This window comes from Formica exsecta, unplaced genomic scaffold (genome assembly GCF_003651465.1).
Source record: "Formica exsecta isolate Colony F162 unplaced genomic scaffold, ASM365146v1 scaffold308, whole genome shotgun sequence".
NCBI lineage: Eukaryota > Metazoa > Arthropoda > Insecta > Hymenoptera > Formicidae > Formica > Formica exsecta.
Genome location: NW_021850337.1, coordinates 281,889 through 303,383, shown reverse-complemented (window position 1 = coordinate 303,383; position 21,495 = coordinate 281,889). Strand labels below are relative to the sequence as shown.

General features: G+C 33.6%; 2 protein-coding genes and 1 long non-coding RNA gene across 3 annotated transcripts in view; 1 reads left to right on the top strand and 2 right to left on the bottom strand.

The window, feature by feature from the left end:
• The window catches only part of LOC115237770 (calmodulin-like), a 54,356-nt gene extending 42,543 nt beyond the window's left edge, over positions 1-11,813 (bottom strand). Inside the window, exon 1 of the mRNA XM_029811034.1 lies at positions 11,734-11,813. Coding sequence (XP_029666894.1) covers positions 11,734-11,757 — 24 coding nt within the window. The 5' untranslated portion in view covers positions 11,758-11,813. The remainder of the gene's footprint in view (positions 1-11,733) is intronic.
• A 3,920-nt stretch (positions 11,814-15,733) lies between these two features.
• The window catches only part of LOC115237751, a 26,030-nt gene continuing 20,268 nt past the window's right edge, over positions 15,734-21,495 (bottom strand). Inside the window, exons 2-4 of the long non-coding RNA XR_003884392.1 lie at positions 17,270-17,391; positions 16,542-16,639; positions 15,734-16,355 (exon numbers count right to left, since the gene is read on the bottom strand). This is a non-coding gene — a long non-coding RNA (uncharacterized LOC115237751). The remainder of the gene's footprint in view (positions 16,356-16,541; positions 16,640-17,269; positions 17,392-21,495) is intronic.
• Positions 17,409-21,495, top strand: part of LOC115237741 — a 24,160-nt gene continuing 20,073 nt past the window's right edge. The window contains exons 1-9 of the mRNA XM_029810979.1: positions 17,409-17,709; positions 18,058-19,578; positions 19,656-19,717; positions 19,786-19,975; positions 20,057-20,223; positions 20,318-20,661; positions 20,746-20,858; positions 20,991-21,098; positions 21,209-21,493. Of these exons, the coding sequence (XP_029666839.1) occupies positions 18,086-19,578; positions 19,656-19,717; positions 19,786-19,975; positions 20,057-20,223; positions 20,318-20,661; positions 20,746-20,858; positions 20,991-21,098; positions 21,209-21,488 (2,757 nt within the window). The 5' untranslated portion in view covers positions 17,409-17,709; positions 18,058-18,085 and the 3' untranslated portion in view covers positions 21,489-21,493. The remainder of the gene's footprint in view (positions 17,710-18,057; positions 19,579-19,655; positions 19,718-19,785; positions 19,976-20,056; positions 20,224-20,317; positions 20,662-20,745; positions 20,859-20,990; positions 21,099-21,208; positions 21,494-21,495) is intronic.

The window sequence follows — 21,495 nt, the reverse complement described above, 5'->3', positions numbered from 1 at the left end:
TCTCTGTAATATTTCAGAAATAAAAGAGAAATATGTTTAGAAAGCCTGAACTCGAGGTCAATAAGGCATTCTTTCAGGAGAATAACTGATCGCATGATCAAAAGGATGGGAATATTGAATTAAATATAATAAAATAATATTATTCTTTGTAAAAAGCAGAAATCAATATTTCGATTAATTTTCGTGCAACGCGATTAAAAAGTGTGCTCTACTTCTCTTTAAAAGAAAATAATAGTAATACAATAACTGTACGTTGAAGAGATGCGTCGTTTATGAATCGTTTTAGATCATAGATATACGAGATTACCGGAAATTAACCGATTAATCACAATTACGGTAAGGACGACAAACGCGTTGAGGGTGAACTCGTTAGCGCTGCGGCTAACCGCCTGTTTACAACCGATTTCGTGCATGACGCCATCGTCGAATATAATTGCGATTTCGATAAGGCTAATGATTGTATGTCGTAACTTATATAAACCGATCTAGACTACAATGGCTACTATGAAACGGATATCAAAGTGCATCACCAAAAATTACTATGCATTGCTATAAAGCTTGTAGCGTAATCTAATGCACAAAAAGTAATTTATCAGCTTCTAAGATTCAATTCTTAATTGTTAATAATAATTAAAAATACATACGTAACATATTATCTAGAACTTTTGGAATTATGCAACAAATTGTTTATAATATATTGGTTTACGCACAGCAATTATCATTAGTAATATGATTCTTAGTAATTATTGAAGATAAATAATGATTGTATTAATAAATAATTGTTGGTATAACAATGGAAAATAAATACATCTATGATTTAGAAAAATAAAATATAAATCGGTATACGATAACATGAGATGTAATAACCGGTTGCGCTTCGAGGAAAAACGAGTTATGCTCGTGCCGGAACACAGGTGCATAACGTACGAATAGCGATGGTAAGAAATAAGAGATCGATCGAAAGAAAACACATCGCCTACTCGCTAGCACTCTGTCTATAGGCTTGGAAAGCGAAATATTGTTTTAACACGAGCGTACACTTCGGCAAAACCTTTTCCTCTGTGTCAACGATTATACATTATAAATTTACACGTTTCATGCGATTACGCATTAATTTAAATGATATTAATAATAATGGATAAACTAATACGGTTGAAATATTCAGAGTTATTAACACGATGTAAATAAATTGGCAATTTCATATTCCATCGGCATAACACAAAACGGTGGTCAGCTTTATTAAAATATTGATCGACTGTAAGAGACTTGCGGTTTTATCGTTAAAGTATATCAAAATTTATTACAAGACTGATAAACGAGACAAAAGCGATATGACTCTTAGCCGAGTTCATAAACTGCTGCACACAAAGGATCTATATACCATTCATTCCATAAGTGCATTCAGCCGAAGATGAATAAAGATATAATAAAAAGCACGGTCGCGTTAGTATTTAGCGCCGCGTGCATACTTTTCTTTGCTCTTACTATCGATTTTTCGCGATCTCATTTCTTTGGCATTTTGGCGGTACATTCCTTTAAGAGAGATATTATTATGAAAATAATAATAATGATTAATATATTGTATATTTTTAACATATGTATTTTTAGACGTATTATAAATTCTAATGAAATGAAAATTATCTACGAGTTTTCTGGGACGTGACACATATTTTTTGCTTGATTTATTTTATTTCTGAAATATTAATTGTATTATTCAATCGCGAAAAGCAGAACACAATTGTAGCGCAATATCTGTCCTTTAATCAAATTTATGTACGCCTTTATGGCTTTTTTCCGAGCGCATTCAACATCACAGAATTACGTTATGTAATGAAATTCATCGTTTTCATCCACAAAAGACACACGGGGCTCTCGGCGAAACCGCCGCAAACTATAGATGATAAAACTTTTTCTTTGGTTAGAAAAAAACATGTTGCAATCGAGAGTGCAACAATCGCTCCACCGAAAAGCGAAATTATCAGAGATGTAACATGGTTTCGTTGGCAATGCGTTCGGCGATGAGCTTGAAAAGAATTCTCATTCTTGCGTAAAAAAGCCACATACAGCACAACGCATCGATAGTCTGTCAAGTCATGTGGATCTCGATTCGGGGATATCGAATTGCGAAAAATATGATTCGAGAATATATAATACGAAGTTGAGGTCTCAAAAATCGAAATCGACGCGAGTCGGACCGACATTCCGACTGCGGATGCGTCAAGTGCGAGGTAGCACGAAAATCATCCGCGCGCTTCACGTTGTAAGACAAAAGGATGGAGAAACGAGTAGAATGTAAAATGAGACCGGAACGAGAATGAAAATGAGACAAGAGATCGAGGTGAATGGTTGCATTTTAAGAGAAGGAGGGTAACGTTCTCTCGATTTAAAATACGAGACGCTCGATTGCGATGTATTTTTCGCGAGTTTCCTCTTCTCACTTTCTTGTATATTTCACATTCTCTATATTCTCACTTTTCATGATTCTCGGTAAAACGAGAGCTTAGTCGGCAAAAACTTTAAGGTACCTCCCGCTTATAAGAGAAAGCAGCCTGCACATTTGAGTGCTGCGGATACTGCAGGATGTATCCGAGTTACATCTTTTGCCACCGCATGATTCCGAAAGTTTTGATTAGGACGTCGCGTGATAAAAGTAAGATATTTTCATAGTGCAAGACATTTTCAACTAAATTCATTTATTCCGTCACATTCATTTTACGGTACGAATAAATTTAAATGTATTCTATATGTATATGTGCTAATATATTCGAATAAATTACGCTTTTGAATCAATAATGAAAGATTACATTACAGTTAGATATGACCGATTTATTCAGTGCCCTCACCTGTGTTCCTGTGTTTGCTCTTCATACAATCTATAGAATATCGAGCAACAGGAGGTATACGGTCGGCAAATAGATATATTCCCGCAGGGATACGTTGACTATGTGCACAAGAAACGCTTCTATGTATTATCGTTGACTCTCGCTTATGTTTAACTCGAGTTTTGAACGATGTTCAACGTTGTAATAATATCAATGGGTAGAGAGAAGACGAGATAGAGAGAAGAGAGAGCTATAATTCCTAACTTTTGCTCATCTCTATCTGAAAGATAATGCAAATGCGGTTTCGTATAAAATTATGGCGGGACATAATTCTCTTGAGCGGCCGCGAACGACATCGAAAGACGAGCTGAATGCGGTAGGCATCTGGTCAATTTAAATACGATCCCGTTTTCTTAACGCATTCAGGAAATAAATGTGCATTAAAACACGTCAGTGGCATCGTGAAAACTTCGCGTCGTCGCGCACTGCGAGATTCGCTTTTGTGGGCGGATTTTTCATTATCAAAATAGACCTTAGAATTAAATATTATATTGTTCTACGAGAACTACAAGTGTATGTATGTGATGATCAAAATGAAAAACAAAAATGTTATTCAAACTAATACAATTCGGACTGATGTTATAAGCGTTGTAACAAGTTAGTCGCATATTTCTGGTATCATACAGCACATCTCACTCATTCATGTCAAAGTATGTTGGGTAAGTTTTTTATCACGCTGACTATCCTGTCACGCTAACTTCCACTGTGTGTTCCATTCCATTTTTTAAACTAGAACAATCTCGAAATATTCCGAAATATCCGTTTTTGTCAAAATAAGAATATCAATTACTAATTAGTAATATGATTTATCTTTTTTATTAACGATATTAAATACTATTGAAAAGAGGAAATCATATAATTTATTTTCAACTGCAATGTTTTTCAAAGTATACACAGTTATTAAAATAGAATGTACATATAAAATCTTTCTCGCCCCCCCCCCCCGTTCTAAATATAATTTATTTGTAAAATATGAGATGGAAAAGATGTTTCATGCATGTTGATAATGAAATATCAATTACGGAACGCGTTTCCATAATATGTATTTAAAATCACCAACAAATAAACTGAGAAAATATATTATTGCGTAATATATTTTATGCATGTTTATCTTTTTTTAAAACACATTCAATTTAATCTGTTTCAATGCTTCTGTTTCCAGATAAATTTTTTCAATTTTGAAAAATGCAAATAATTTGCCAGTAGCAAAAAATTTTCTCTCCATTTTGCAATTTGAATATTCATGTAATCGTTTGATCGAATGACATTATTTGTATAATCAAATAACGTTAATTTATGTATAATTAAAACACCATTAAAATTTTGCATCTTTGGGAGAAATTAGTTCGGTACCTTTTGCAGCTATTATCCGATATCAATCAATTAGGCCAATTAAACTTTTATAAGAGTGTCAGAGAGCGGATTAGGGGAAGGTAAGTTCGTCAATGACGAGCGTACTCGGTACTTTTGTTCGTGCGTTACTTAAGATGGGATTATGAAATTATGGATCGTGTTAGTAGAGTAGACGTAAAATATTCTTCGATATTTTAAGAATAATCATCTCTCGAACATCTCCCGATATCCATCAGTTAATTCGCCCCGTGTATTTAATAGGTATGGAAGCATCTTTAAATAATTTTAAGTAATTTTGCAAAAATACTTTCCCGAAAGTGTATAATGATATAACGCAAAAATTAATCCGCTATCTACGGTTAGAATGTTCTTTAAATCCACCTGTAAAACTATATTTAATTAAAAATAATAAATCAATATGCGATACATTAATAAAAAATTTTTCAATATGGAATAAAGTGCGTGTTTTTTTAAACACATTTTATCGCACTTCGCTTAAGAGCAAAATGTCTGCCTGCGAAACATCGCGCAGGCAATAAGGATCTAGTAATGGTTCACGTCCTCTCATGTATATGGGGTTTTGTGATAGTATAATGGATCATAATGCATATATACGCTGCCAACGACAGCGAATGATCGGTCCAAAGAATCCGACGCGTGATTGCGTAGCTGCTTATACACGATTCTCTAGACGTATACTTCACCTGATTTCTTTATTTCCATTCTTTCCCTCGTGCTTTTAATAAAAACTTCACGAAGGATGCAAAAAAATCAATATGTTCTATTCCTGTATCGACGTATCTCAATACGTATCAATATAATAGGCCAGTGTTGAAACTGATATCAAAATGTCTATTTATAAAAGAAGATACGCATGAATTTTTGATTTCGTAAACGTAAAATGTATAATATATTAATGCATATCGAAATATACGCAAATTATTTACGATAAGTCAATGTCTACAAATATGCCTTTTTTTTCTTCGCAGAGTCTAAGTTTTATACTATTACTAATTTTCATAAAATGTTAAACGATATTTAATTACTATTAATGTGTTTATAAAACGGAAAGCCGGAAACGATATAAGAAATGTACTTGACGGGAACATATATTAGAATATAACATATATAGTGGCGTGCAAAAGTTTCCGGCCAGTGACATTTCGTATTCTAATTTATTAAAAAAAAACCTAATGACTTTTTAACCATTATCAGATGCGAGTATAACATATAGGAAACAAAATAATATAGTGAAAGAATATTGTTTATGTTTGTGAAAGTATTTATAGTTATAATTGTTATATTTACAAAATGTCACTGGCCGGAAATTTTTGCACGCCACTGTATATACTTTTTAACCATTATCAGGTGCGAGTATAACATATAGGAAACAAAATAATATAGTGAAAGAATATTGTTTATGTTTGTGAAAGTATTTATAGTTATAATTGTTATATTTACAAAATGTCACTGGCCGAAAATTTTTGCACGCCACTGTATCTCAAAACGAAATATTTTCAGCAAAAAAATTTCTCATTTTTCATTATATTATTTTCTGAAAGGATAAAATATTACTGCTAGCCATTTAACTAATAACCTGACATTATTCGTACTTCAAAGAAGACCGAATACAAAAGAGTATAAAGTAATGTGTAAAAAAACCAAAGATAAAACTATACATACCATCTAAAAAATATACATGCTCTCTAAAATATATATGCTACGGGCGTAAATTCTAACAAGTGCACATTCATTATTCGCCATATATCTTTTTACTGCTTTTGTGCTCGAAATAATCCTAATAGGAACATAAAACGGCATGGCCACTATACATATATAATATGTACCAGCTACATTAAGCCAAACGATTCGCGGAGCACTAGTGAGAAATATCTCACGATACGATAGGATGCATTAAAGCTTATTCAATTCGTGCACTGGCAATCGCCAGATATCTTGATGCAACTCGAGAACTGATCGAATAGCGTGCGATCGAGCGATATGCGAAGATTATCGCGGAAGGTAATCGAATTACATGAGAAAATCCCGCTCAGTATTAATCTGCTATTTTTATATGATGCGTCGCCTCTCGCAATCCCTGATGTATCCACCGTGCTTACATCTTCGTGTCTCCGTCTTTAAGCTTATGATTTATGCGCGTATTTTGCTACGGGACATTTTCCGAGCATGTTCTCATTTCCATACTTTACACCGTTCCTCGCGCTAAAATCGAATTTATGCACAAATTACAATCGCGGATTGTTAATCATTAAGAAGCTGAAAGTTCGTATGACGGTATACCAGGTCGTCGCGCGTGTTTCAGAGAGAAACGCGCGTATCATCGGACTAAGAGATCGCATCAAATGAGATGTTCTACTTAATAGAGTTTGTCGTCAGGCTTTTCCCGAAGAAACATCTTTGCCCGTTTATTATGCAGAAACTGCATTGCATTGAAATGTCCCAAACGGCATCGTTAATTAAAGAAGTAGAACTTAGAACCACATATAGAAGTTACAAGCGCCTTTAAGTAGATAAATTATTGAGAAGAGTTTCACGTATGATCGTGCGGTAAAAGGCGATCGCATACATATAACGTTTTAATTAAAATATAAATATCAAGTGCTATCAGAGAAGGGTATGATGTAATTAAATCACGACAGAAAAAATAATAATTGATTTTATAAATAAAAAATATTGTACTAGTTACATCGCGAGGGATTTCGACGCCTGGAGGATTCTTCGTTTAATTTCATATATGAGACTAAGAAAATGACTCCGAGGATCTTAATTGCGTATCAAACTAGCCAGGAGATAGCGACATCTCCGGTTTTTATGTTGTGTAAAATATCTCTCGTAAACTATCTCCTATATTATATTACGTACACGTATGACGACATATTAGATAAATCGAATAAGTATAGCCATCGTAACAGTAATAAGTAAAATAACGACTCTCCATTGAATGGATGTCGCGATAAATTCACGAGACAAAAACCTAAAATCAATTTTAATTATTAAATATTAAATTCATAATTTAATGTTGAATAAATTTAACCAATATTAAATTTATTTTTAATTAAATCGCCCACGCGCATCACAAAATGGTGTTAAATGTCACGCGTCGTATAGTAATTAATTTCTTAATTTACAAATACGATCGCGGCACAATTTTGCATTCTACTCGATACACAGCGATCGAATCGCGGCGAATCATAAAACGCGCGATGCGTCTCTCGCGAAGTACGAGAACGACCTATCGGGAGAACTATCTGTACATCGGTAAACCCTATCACAATTGACTTCACAGACGATATTTAGCGCGGTGTATTGCCACGCCGATCGTATCTACGCCGCGTCTCTGCCTATTTGTCTCGTCGTATGACAACGAACTCGGCCGGAATTTCCCGTCTGCATGGTCGGAACGTAACGTTGCATGATAAAGGCACTCGGGGTATGGCACCCCAGCAAAAGTCGAGGACTCGCCCCAGGGGACAATGCTCGGACCCTCCTGCTTCTCTCGTTCCGGCGCGCCGTATAATACACGCACGCACGTGTGTATACACACGGTAGATTCTCGCGTCGCCGAAATGTATCAGAAAATGGAATTTCTACAAGAAACTTCGCGCATCCCTTCTGGAGTAGCGGTCCGGATAACATCGTTGATATATATGAAGTTGGTATGCGAGTTGAATTTGAAGAGATACGCAGATGATATCATATATTCCATATGCAAAAGTGTCGTTACGTTGATAATCGGCATCATTGACTATTAAACATGTTATATCTTGAAGTATTATGTTAGAGCTTATTCGACCAAATTTTCGCATGTAATGTAGTAGAAGCTTTATTCGCATTTCGCATATTTGGTATTTGCAACCATTACTGATATTGTCATATTAACTTATTAATAGAGGAAATAATAAACAAAAAATTGTGAAACATTAATGTAATGTGTAAAGAAAGGTAAAATATAAAATAAATTTAAGAATTATTTTGAGAAAGTAAATGTTTCTCTCTCTCTCTCTCTCTCTCTTTCGTTCTCTCTAAAAGACTGCAATCTATATCTTAAAACATAATGTGAATAAAAAGAAATAAGTGAGAAATGAAAATATATGAGAAATATTAAATAAAATACATATATAATAATTTTGACCTAACTTTGATTTTATATATATATTTCTCCTTGTCATATATATTTCCTATTTTCGTACGAGTTTTGTAATTATTGCAAATATAAATTTTTTATTGTACTTTATAAATTACATAAAATGTAATGAGCTAAAAATATAAAGAAAACTCACATTCTTTGATTTATTCGATATTAGGAGAGTGTCGCTTTAATATGTATCGTATTGTTAGTGTACACATTTTAAGATAAAAACATATAATAAAACTAATATTTAGTATTTTTATTTTAATTTTAAAATAGAAATAGGCTCAATAATTTATTCAAATCTGCACTAGTAAAAAATTTCCAATTAATTTTACCGGAAATCTTAAAATATGAAGCATGTGAGTTTTATACTTAGATACTTTTCGAATGTAATTCTTATGAAAGAAAGTTTTTGCTATGATAAATCATCTTTAAATTTTTATATAAAGATCAGAAATGCATTCGGGATAGTATGATCGATTGTCGAAAATGTTTGTGTATTAAAACCTTCGCGTACACGTTAATTCACTTTGTCATTTTAATCAGGACTAATTAAATATCTCCCCCGGATCGAAAGCATTCTATTCATTATATCGAGCGGCACATATTCGATGTCCCGTCACCGCAGGCAAGTGTCGACCAAGCCACTCTCGCTTTGAGCTTCGTAATCGATGCGTTCGTAGTAATGATCCCGCGGTTAACATTAATGCATGGCACGATCGGTAAATTTTTATTTAATATCTATGTGATATTTCAAATATTTCTTCCCCATTTCCTCCTCTTTTCCCGAATAGCGCGCGCGCGCGATCTTCATCTCAATAATATGATAAGATTATTTTAAAATTCGTGTTTAAAATAAGTATTCATCGATAACCCACATTCATTAATTTCTTTTATTTTTCTTTGGTCTAATATTACCTCTGTCGTTGTCAAGCATACTTGTACCTATTACTGTCACTTATTCTACGTATATTTGTACGTTATTTAAGTGCTTGTCCCAGAACATTAATAAATGCTTTATCTATTCATCTCACAAAGATTTGATTTAATTTACCGCAAATAATATTCACGTGTGAAGAATGTGATTCACATCTATCCGTCTCAATGTATGAAACAATTACGCGATCATTTTCAAATATTATGACATAATACTGATAATGTGAGCTACTATTTTGGCAGTTCTTGAAAGTGTATATTTTCTGGACTCCCCGACATTCTGAAATATTTGTATTGGATAGAAAGAATATTAGTCTTCAATTTGCGAATCTTAGAGAACTGATTATCTCTCTCGTGCTTTGCGAAATTCCATAGATACCCCTCAATATTTTCGTTGTATGTCGATAATGAGAATAGGAAAAGTCCCTCGCGAGGATTTTCCTTTCAGTATACGTATCGTATCGTAATCTGCACCAATATAAATTTTATCCTCTTTTTCGGTATGTTCTCATTTAGCTATCTTGCATCAATGGATAGGCTATTATTGGTAGATAATCGACTTATTAAAAAAAATGAACATATCTGGCTCATGCATCCATGCTTTCATTCCAGATTACAGTGGCGCGAGAGAATATCATGCAGGCACGTGTATCGCACATCACCGATCGTCGAATGCATAATTGCGTGTAAACGAGTACGCAGGAATGCAGTTAATTGCGCATTATTTTAGCGTTAGAATCACGCAAACATCGCGAGAGAAGAATGAAACGTAAATCTTTGGCGAATTACGTACGATATTTCTGTTTACGACATGATATTTAGTGTTAAATCGGGGATTTTCATTTAAATAAAGCTAACTAAAAATTAAAAAAAAAGTTATTTAAATGCTAGGTCTAAATAAATATCCTACTTCATTATATTAAAAAATCCAAAAATTGATTATCCAGAATTTTTACGGATCGTGTCGTATTTACAGTAGAAAATAACTATTCTTTAAAAATATTTAACGTGGAATGGAGCAGATGTGCACCTAAAGTTCCCCGAAATTTAAAAAATAAATTGTCAAAGAAAAACAGAATTGTAGACACGAACGTAAATGTTAACAGTTAAGTGTCCTTTCTAACAGTCTTAAGCTGTTAAATGTCTGATCCCAAGTTAAACTAGGAAGATTATTCGGATTTATGTAAAGTACTTTTAGAATACTGTAAGAAGTGTAAAAAGTTAGAGAGAAAAATTTGCAAAGACAAAAAATACACAAATGGAGGAAGATATAATCGTAATATGCATATCTCGAGGCAGAGCATGTCTCTAATTTCCGAGAATACACCAAGCTGCTCACACAAGACTATAACCCTTGTCCTCCGGGAATTAACCAAGCAATTATCATTCGTGCTTACAAATGCTCCTTAATAATAGTGTTCTATCAAAATAGTAAATATCATTCCATCAAAATAATTAAATCGCAAATTGATTAAAATTGAAAAAATTGTAAAATTCTTTTTTATGTTGTTCCACTTGTGCAAAATTCGATACTGTCAATCCTAATTATCACTGTGCAATTAATGATAGTTATTAAGAGATGAAAAAAGAATTAAATTAAAGATATAATATATTAATATAAAATATTAGAGTAATGTATGTTTTAGTTATTTTTAAACAATTATCTCATTTATATATTTTACTATTTCCATATTTTTGCATAAATTTGCACATTCCATCGCATTTTTCAGTGTCGAGATAGATATAACACTTGCAAATTTCTACTTAAATTTAAAGCATTTTAATTTTGAGGCAAGTTACTAAAATTCAACGAATCCCATCGCTCTAAAATAAATAGGTATTGGGTGACAAATATTCGATTGACGATGCCACGTCGACACGATCAACGGTGCAAAGTGGATCGCCAATTATGCTTCACGGCCCGTCAAGCTCTCCACGACGATGGGAAGCAGGGGTGGTTAAGTTCCGAAGCAGAACGATGAATAATCGTAAATTATGCAAAACGTGAACTAAGTTAGGAATTCTAATAATCAGCCGCGTGCCCACTTTTATTGCTCACGTCTCAAAAGATGAAATTAATGAAATCTATATGCTAAATATGATTTCTCATATTCGCAACATTAATTAATTATAATAAAATATATGATAATTATGATTTTAAAAAATCATGTTTAAAACAATGTTCAGTTAAACTCTCACTTGACTCGCACTTGAGAAACCAAAATTTGGAAGAATATCCAAGCGCCGTAACGTGAGATGAATAACTTAAGACATTTTACATCTTAATAATTAGAAATTCGGAATTTGTCTTCTATTTTGTGAAAGTTGTGAAATCAATGAGAGAAACTTAGCTTGAAAAACCAATTTTCCCCGTCAATCAGAAATCGGAATCATGTCGATATCTTGTACCTTCCTCGATGTAACGGCGAACATCGTCACCTGAAACTTTCCCGAGGCGGAAGGTATAATCGCGACGACTGCTGTACGACAACTGCGAACTAACTGCATTCAAAGCAGAGCCGACTACATATGTCCTCCTACGTCGAGAAAGCGAGAAACCAAACGGGGGTCGAGTCAGTGGCCGCGTAGACGTTCGCGGTGTGTCGACGAGAAAGAGAGAGAGAAAGAAAGAGAGACAGAGAGAGAGGGGGGGGGGAAGAGGAGAAGAGAGTGAGAAACTCACCATCAGCAACTTGACCTTGTTAACCAAAGGGGAGGTTGTAAGGAACTTGTTGACGGCCGTCAATATTCTCCCTTCCAACGTGGCAGCGCTTCCGGCGTCTCGTCCTCGTGAGCATCCAGGCCCGATGTCCGCCCCCTCACCGGAACTGGGCAACAACTTCTGGCAGTCGCCCGGCCCGAGCTCCCTCTTCTTCAGCTCTTCCCGCGGGCCCTCGTGGCTCCGTTCGTCCTCTGTGCTCCGCCGCACCCTCAACAATCGCGCTCAGCACGTGTCGGCATCAGAACCGGCCACCAGCTCCCTTCTAGTCCGGGGTCCCTTCAAGCCCTTAGGGCATCCAGCGAATCGTTATTCGTTTCGTTCTTATCTTATTGCCGAGCGCAGTTTCCCTCCGGGTGGAGAACCGGCCGGAAACCTACCGATTGTTTCTTCGAGAAAACTTTCCCGGCTTCTCTCGCGCGACCCAGCACTGCGTGACTTGCGTGGTACCAACGAAGCGGGGCTGGTACCAACGTTGATGAACCGATTACTTATATATTAACCGATATTAATGGTTGATTAACTGATGCACGGTTAATTCGAAGAAATCGTTTTCGCCGTTTATGCGTGGATAATTTTTGTCCAAAATATTTATAGATTATATGTGATGATGCGAGGCTTTTCTTGCCCCGAACAATTTCTTTCTCTTTTTATCTTTATCTGTGTATCTTTGGATATCTATCGCTGAAAAATTATGGTATCATAACTTTAGACGATATTTACTGCCTAACTTTTGACACACGACAGTAACGATAGTGTCGTGTACGCGATGTCAGCTATAAGCTTCCGGATGACTGTCACTTCCTCGAGGTCCCGACAGTGGCGCGTTCTCGACGTGGACTGAAGTCCGGAACGGTCCAACGGATGCTGCGACTCGCTCCAGAGGCCGAAGAACGCGCGAGCGCGCGAGAGGAACGCGGCGTGCGAGATATAGGGAGAGAGGGAAGGGGAGGAAAAAGAGGGAGCGACGGAGAGAGAAATAGAGGGTGGCGGAAGCGAGGCATGAGAGGGAGGATTCTCTCGTGGAAAATGGGGGAACAAGATTCTCTATCTCTCTCCATTTCTCTTGCTCTCTCTCTTTCTCGTTCAACGAAGAAGGGGTGCCAGATGGGTTATAGAAGGCTATAGAGCTCTCTCGGGGGTTCGGAGTTTCGACTAACGCCACTAGTTGCTGGAAAACCTCGCAGATTTTCGCGCCCGATGCGATACCGGCCGCTCCGACGATCCCTCTTCTACTTTTCTCTCTCCCTTTTCTCTGAGATATCTAATGGGTTTACACGAGTTACAGGTTAGCCGGGTCGACGAATGTTTTTGTAGATGTTATCGGGGAATTGATACCCTCATGAATCTGACATGATACAGAAAAACGGCATCATTCGAATAATGTATCGGTAAAGAAATGTCTGCGGGAGGATGAAAAAAGTTAGAGCGCGAGATCAGATTCAACGAATTTGATTTGCGACTCGCAATTTACTTTTGAAATGAATAGACTACTATGATTTCGAGTATCATTTGTGTAATTATTGATTAAATGACTAAATGCAGATCGCGATATTTTTCCATATTTTTTTATATAACAGATACAAAGTACATATATATATAGCACCAAAATTGTTAAAATTGAGTTTTTAATTGAAAGATAGCAGAAATGTAACAAGTTATATTTACACAAGCGCAATGTACTTTATGAAAAAAATTCTATCTGCCGAAAGAGTTTTATTCACGAATGGGTGCACGGACGTGATCAATTTGCCAAACACGTTAAAAATTGGTATTCCCGGTATGTCGTTGATCGATAGTTCCATTGTTCCGGTAAGAGAACGAGTCGATTATATTGTATTTCTTCCGCAAATTGATCCGCCCCGAATGTTCTTGTTAATCTGTTATCGTCTTTGCCAAAATATCGGCACAATTTAAATATATTATTAAGTATAATATCTCTGTTAAGTAGACTGAACATCCCCCCGAATACGCCAAACGTATTTTTCACAATCAATTAATTTCAATCGCCGAAATCAAATTGCATTTCACACCGTCATATATTGTAAAATCATGTTAAAGTATACTTTTAGTTTTTTAAGCATTCTTAAGAATATTGAGAGGACTTTTCGCTAGAAAACAAATATATTGGATAAACCAAAAGTTAACTCACAACCGACCAAGATAATGAAATGGAGCGAGCTGAGAAGCAAGAATAATAGCTTAAAATTTGTGGGGAAATTGCGGTAACGCATTGTATAAGGAATTATTTATGCGGTAAACGAGATCCGATAAGAATACCCTGGATTTACTCACTTTCGGGCTGGTTTGTAATTTTCCAAGCGTTTCTCGCGGGCCGAGTTCTTTTGTTGAAAAATTTTTCTTTGTTTCTATGCACCCGCCCATCGTCGTGTTCCGTCCATATTTACCGCAACGCTCACGTGGGTGGCCGTCATTATCCATATTGGCATTGTTTTCTGACACGCGGGTTGCTTTTATCAGCGCGCACAGTCTATATCGGCGCTACGACGCGGTGTGCATCCCGTTTCTTTCAAGAAATTCCCGTCCGCGTTAAATCACGTTTAACGTCAAGAATGGCTCACGAGGCAAATCTCAGTTAACAATGGCCGGTCGACCTTCTTTGCCAGACTCTCGCAAAGAAACGCACTTCTTTCGGATTAATCGCGAAAAATCGCAGGGCATCAACGCTAATGATCAGCTCATTCATATTCACCGATAGATAATTTTTCAAATTTCCGTTGCCAAATGCATTTAACTAATTAGCTAATTTAGCTTTGTTTAAATAATTGTCTCTAAAGAGTGAATTATAATAAATTATGTTAAAACCAAAGAGATGATTTCTTGTGATAAAAACAAGAAATGCACGGTATATATACACGTATTCTTTTAATTTGTGTGTATTGTATACTTTTTGAAATAATTCGAAATATGAAAATAAAACGTACATTTCAAAAATTAGTAATATAACATCAAGCACTGATAGCATTATTAATTTTCAATAGTCTCTTGAAATTGAGAGCATCTGCAAATTAAGAGCTTATAATGGTAATGTATATGTACTTTAACTGCAGTTATTGATTAAAATCTACTGTATTTTAATCGGCGCGCAAATATTAATATAAAATCAATAATTATATTCTATTTGTTGCTTGTTTTTCTTTCCACAAAAAAATCATTCTTTAAATATTCTCTGTATAATCATCGTTTCATTATCTATTATATACGAACTTTTACACTACAAGATTTATAGATAAACAAGAAAAGACTGATGAAAGAAGGTCATAAATCAGTGGATAAGCTTCATGCTGATTTTTAATTTATAAATGCAGCTTATATTTTACATCCTTGCAATATATTGCATGATGTAAGTTCTTTATTTAACATTTAACTCATGAATCACACTTTGGATCAATTTTGTTAATATTGAGTTAATAAAGACTGAGGTATAAATCTAATATGTCATAATTTTTGGACAGCTTTTATATTCAATTTCATTCTAAAAGAATTAACAGTACATTTAATAACCGATAAACGTTGGCGCGATACGATTAATTTTGAATTTATGCAGAAAGTAAATTTAATCTGGCGTATTCGGTGTTAACCAAAATGGAGTTTAATCAGTGCATCTCATTGTGGCTATTCGTTAAAATTTGACTGTAAATTGGATAACCAATGTTGGTTGACCCGCTCTTTTTATTTTTTTTTTTAGTGCAAATGCTTTTAATATTATCGCGGCCGCTACATTGAATGAACACTGATGCAAGTATATATACGTTGCAATGTATATATATATATGTATATATATGTGACGTTTTAAGCTTGTCATGTGCAAACCCGTACGACCGCTGTGCAAAATTGGGTTTTTATTCGAAACGTGTCGCGATAAATTGATATAAAATTAAATTTGATCAAAAACTGATTTATAAAAACAGCGCGATTAATTTATTTAAAAAGAATTTAAACTGTTTTTTCAATTCTCTTTCTATAAGAACTATAAGATTTAATTTTCGTAGTTCGGTGGTACAGATATAATTTTCAGAGCTTATTACAAGGATGCAAAATATCACAGAATCAGGGTCATATGGTTAATCGTGGATATGCCATAATCTCTTGTTGCAGCTATAACGCGCACATCACGACTATTATACTGCGAGAGTACATAATGTGTGGCGGGAAACGCGAATAGATAATCCAATCTGAGGTCTGCTTTGTGCGAATAATACGATAGATGGGATCCTGATTGAGTTTCGTTCTCGTTTGACGGCCGTTTCGGATAGCTTCCGAATTAGAGTTATTGTTGGCGCATTGGTATCTATATCGGATCAGAAGAGTTCTGGCAGACTTGTTCAAATTGCATTAGTTGGACAAAACTTTCGTACGGGTCTGCACTTTGCCGAGAGATAGTATGTATAACACATTTGGTTATACAAAATATGTATTTTCAAATATAACGAAAATTTTCTGTAACATATATATATATTGGAAGATTAAAAATTACCTTCGTTTATGTATAGAAGAAAGTTGAGGTCATTTCTCACAAATCCATGTATTTGGTCGAAAAATAGCTCCTCGACGCAAACGTGAACTGTATGATATCTGAAAGTGAGATGTTTAAATTTGAAATATATCTCAAGTAAATAATGCATAATACACGAAATCAATATAGCAACGCCCTCTATATCTGACAAAGATTCAAATAAAAGATTCAATCGGTAACAACATAAAAGAGGTTGTAGCAGATATAGATTTCAAAATGTTTAGGAAGAAAATTTTCTTTCTGATGTTTTACAGTGGCACATTTAATTTTAGACCAACACAAAAAAGTTTATAGCAAAAGTGTTTTGTATTGCATCGTATAAGTTTAAAGGCATTTCGGTTAAACTTCATTAATTTAAACGATAATTATATTAACTTTTATTAAGAAAATAATACTTATAGTATTTTGTTAAAAAAAAATAGAATTTTTAACTTTTTTGTTGCTTGACTTATGGAAAAAAGATTAGGAACGATAAATTATATAGTCTGAAATTTTGTTGCAGGCAATTCTATCAGTTAAATTAATCACCGATTAGAGGTAATAAAAACTTAGTCGAGCGCGTGCGAAGTCATCTTTAATCTTGTGTGTGTATAATACAAGTAAAGAGATTAGCATTATTAACAATTGTTAAATTGAATATTATTATTATGTTTACTTCGTAAAAAAGAAAGTGTAGGCGGATTATTTACCTTTTTTTTTTTATTTCGGGACGCTATATCTCGCCTCCCTTGCTCTTTCCTCTCGAACTCAAGACTTCCAGCCATGATGCACGAATATCTAGATGTTCCTACCCAAAAATGCCACTAAGAATCTGCAAGCAATAAAATCACTACTGTAATGGAGGATTTACATTAACGTCCAAACATGTCGGTAGCTAAGGACCCTAGAAAATACGATCTGCTATTGGATATCGAAATGTCGAGCGCCAGGAAATGTCTTTTTTCGTGGTGATGTAGATATCGTTAATTTTATTCGTTTTGTACAGTTGGCAGTAAAGTTCAACGAACAACGGACAGTAACTGATTTGAAAATTGATGCCATTTATTTTGTGTCGATTATTTTCGTTTAATAATAATGTGTTGTAACTTTTATTTAATAAAAATCGACAGAAACAGTTATTGAAATAATTGTAATGTGCATAAATATTGTTCATGCGAATGTGAATGTACAACATGTTATAAATCTCAGCTTTTCTTCCAATACATTACATTTGTTATTGGAGTTTTTCTAATGCACGCGTGTGCCAATTTTTTCTGACGATCCTCCTTTATTTAACATTTATTTTCTTTATTAAAGATCGTCGAGATTACCGTGGAAACTACAAATTTACTAAAATAAAATCATAAAAAATAACGAAAATTACAAAATATAATTGATCATTTAAATAACATGTTTTATATTTATAAAAAGCGCTTTATCATACATATAAATATATATACATATTAAAAATTATATAAAATTATAAATCTTTTTTTAGAGTTCTGTGAATGAGGAAATAACTAAAAATGGCATCTAATTGCAACATGAGGGACTTTGTGAGTGACTCACAAAACTTTATATTACGACTCTCTGGAGATTCTATTATTGAAGATACACAAGATCTTGTTGCAATCAGTAAGATAAAAGATAAGGATAATATTATTGTGATTAGTGATTCTAGTTGTAGCTCATCGCCTGAGTATAATGACAAATCAAAATGGAAATTCAATTCTGATAAGAATAAGAAAGAAAAGTACCAGAGATTATATTTTCTGAATACTTCTTCCTCAGAAAGTGAACAAGAAAAATCTAATTTGCCATACAAATGGGTTGTTAGATCTAACAATAAATCTCCAGATAGGAAATATATAAATAAAACTACAATACAAATTAATAAGGTATCTTATACTTCTGACGAAACTGCTAGCAATGGCAGTATAAATCATGACAGAAAGGACCAAATAAATAAATATGATAAAAAATCCTATGAAAGTCCTATATTAATGTTTCCAGAGAAAAAAAAGACAGATTCAAAAATGAAACAAAAGTACAATGTTAAAAAGGCAAATGAAGTAATTAAGTCAAATCATGCTATCTATAGTGATAGTTCCAATGTTTCTAGCAGAATAAATAAATTTCCAGCTTGTGATACTCCACAACAAAATAAAATAGGAAAAATCAAACTCACAAAGCAAGATACTCACAAAATTTTGAGAAATATAAAGTCCACGCAGGTTGTGTATGATTCTCCCAGAGAGAAAAAAGAAATCAATGTAATAATTGATGAGAGCACAGATGAAGATGTAATGCATCCAGCTATATCAGCTAGTTATAATGAAAAAATAAAGCACAATCTCAATGATACTCTTGATGTTATTGATACAAGTCTTAAGGATGATATTGTTAATTCACAAATGGATTTGTTGAAACCATACAAAACGTACAGTAAATTTCTCGACATACTAAGGAAAAAGGACCTTCATGAATCTTTATCTGAAAAGAAGAAAAGACAAATTGTAGAGTGGTTGACAAATTCGCCTGATGTTCTAAGCGATAGCTCTTGCAGTAATATACCTATGAGTATTAGAAATAGCATAGATTCTGGAAATAGCAGTCTAGAAAGATTAGAACTGAACTATGAAACTCCAAATAATAGAGGAAGAATCAACAAAATACAGACTGACAAGAAGCAAACCACAATTGTTAATTCTGACAAAGTGATTAATTCATTCTTGACGCATCAAACTACAATTGATAAATATTTTAAAAACTCTAACAATGATATTCCTAAGTTTTGTACACCAACTAGACCAAAATCTTTGCTGAAAGTGCATACTGACAAAAAAGTTTCTTCCTCAGTAGTAAATACACCTGAAAAGACAGATATAATGAACTGTGTAGATATTTTAGATAAACTTTATGGTAATTCGTGGAGAGATAAAGCTAATGCATTATTACCGACAACTGAACCACGAAAGACATCTAATCAAGCAACAAATAGAATTATCCAAACAGAACGGTGATTTATATTTTTATGTGTAATGTTTTATTTTAATAAAAAAGAAAACATGTCTAATAAATTATATTTTTTTGCAGGAAACCTACATCAAAGGATAAATATTATATAACAGATTCGGATTCAGATAAATCTGACTTTGGTAAGTTCATCATGTTTTATTAAAATTTGATTTACTGTTATAATTTTCTCTAAAAAATTTGGTTTTAGTTAAAAATAATGTTAAATTAAATCGAAGGAATATTCAACAAAAACAAAAAGAAGTAGACAGTTTTATTAATGATGAATCGTTATCAAGTAGTGATAGCGAGAGTTTATATCACACTGCATTAACAAATCCTAGAACTTCTACAAATAGTACGACATCTAAACCTATGCCAGTACCAGCTTCAATTAAAAGGTATATGTATATTATATTTGTCATTTATATTGATAAAGATACTCAATTTAATCATATAAACATATTATTTTTTTGGTGCAGACTTCAAGTAATATGTGATACCGATACTGAGGATGAAAATGATAAATTTAGCAATTCCAAGAAAAATCTAGACAGAAGAAGATTATCATTTAGCGATGATGAAAGTTCTAACACAAGTGAATTTGATCCCGGAGATTATGTACCACCAAAAAATATATGTAAAAAAGGTAAGAAATATCAAAAAAATTTCTTTAATTTCAATAAAATATACAGTCTGTAATTTGTTATTTAATGTTAAAATAACCTGATATACACTTTTAGAAGTTATTAAGGCCCCTTTACAATCCAAATGTAAATCAATTGCAACAGATAAATCTGTAGGATACAAAAGCTTTTTGACATCTTTGTCAAGTACGATTCCGATAAATAACATTCATCCAGATGCAAAAAAATATATATTGAATTATAAAAATAATAAGGAAGAATTATGTAAAGAATTGTATAAATTGTACAATGAGAAAGTATTCGACAACCAGTTGCCTCAAGATATGCCAATTGAATGGAGCATTCGTCTGACAGGAACTGCTGGATACTGTTCCAGCAAGAAAATTGTAAAAACTCTTAGTGGTGTCATTAGATATTCAAGAATTGTATTAGCAACAAAGGTATATTCTTTGTTTTACTTTTTATATGTATATGTGTGGATATAATCAATCGAGCATAATTGAGGAATAAAATATGTTTTATAGGTTTTGGATACACCAGAGAGATTAAGAGATACTTTGATTCATGAAATGTGTCATGCTGCAGCTTGGCTAATAAATAATGTTAAGGATTGTCATGGGCCCTGTTGGAGAAATTGGTACATTATCTTACAATGCTTTTAATTGACAAATAATTTGAATATATAATTAAGTAATATCTTAAATTTTATAATAAAATAACATTATTATATTCTTCATTGTGCAAAACGTATAATTTATTTTTATTATAGGGCTCATAAAGCAATGAAGACATTTCCTGAATTGCCACCAATTACTGTATGTCATAATTACCAAATTAAAACTAAATATACATATCGATGCACAGGTTGTGGATACAGGTGACAAATTTTGTAGTTTGTGTGTCAAATTTTGAGTATAATAAAAATTTATTCTCTCTGTTTGTTTCTAATTTCTATTTATTATTATTGATTTATATTATTTGTTGCAGTATTGGAAGACACTCAAAATCCTTGGATATTGAAAGAAAAAGGTGTGGCCGTTGTTTGGGAAAGTTTGAATTGTTAATTAATAAAACGACTAAATCTGGCATTAAGCAAATGCAAACTCCAAAGAGAGAACCTTCTGGTTTCGCACTTTACGTGAAGCAGAATTATAATTCAGTGAAAAAAGAGAAAAATAATATAAAACATGCTGATGTGATGAAGATTTTAGGTCAGCAATTTTCGGCAATTAAAATAGCAAAGAATGATAATATACCTAGCAATTAAGAATGAT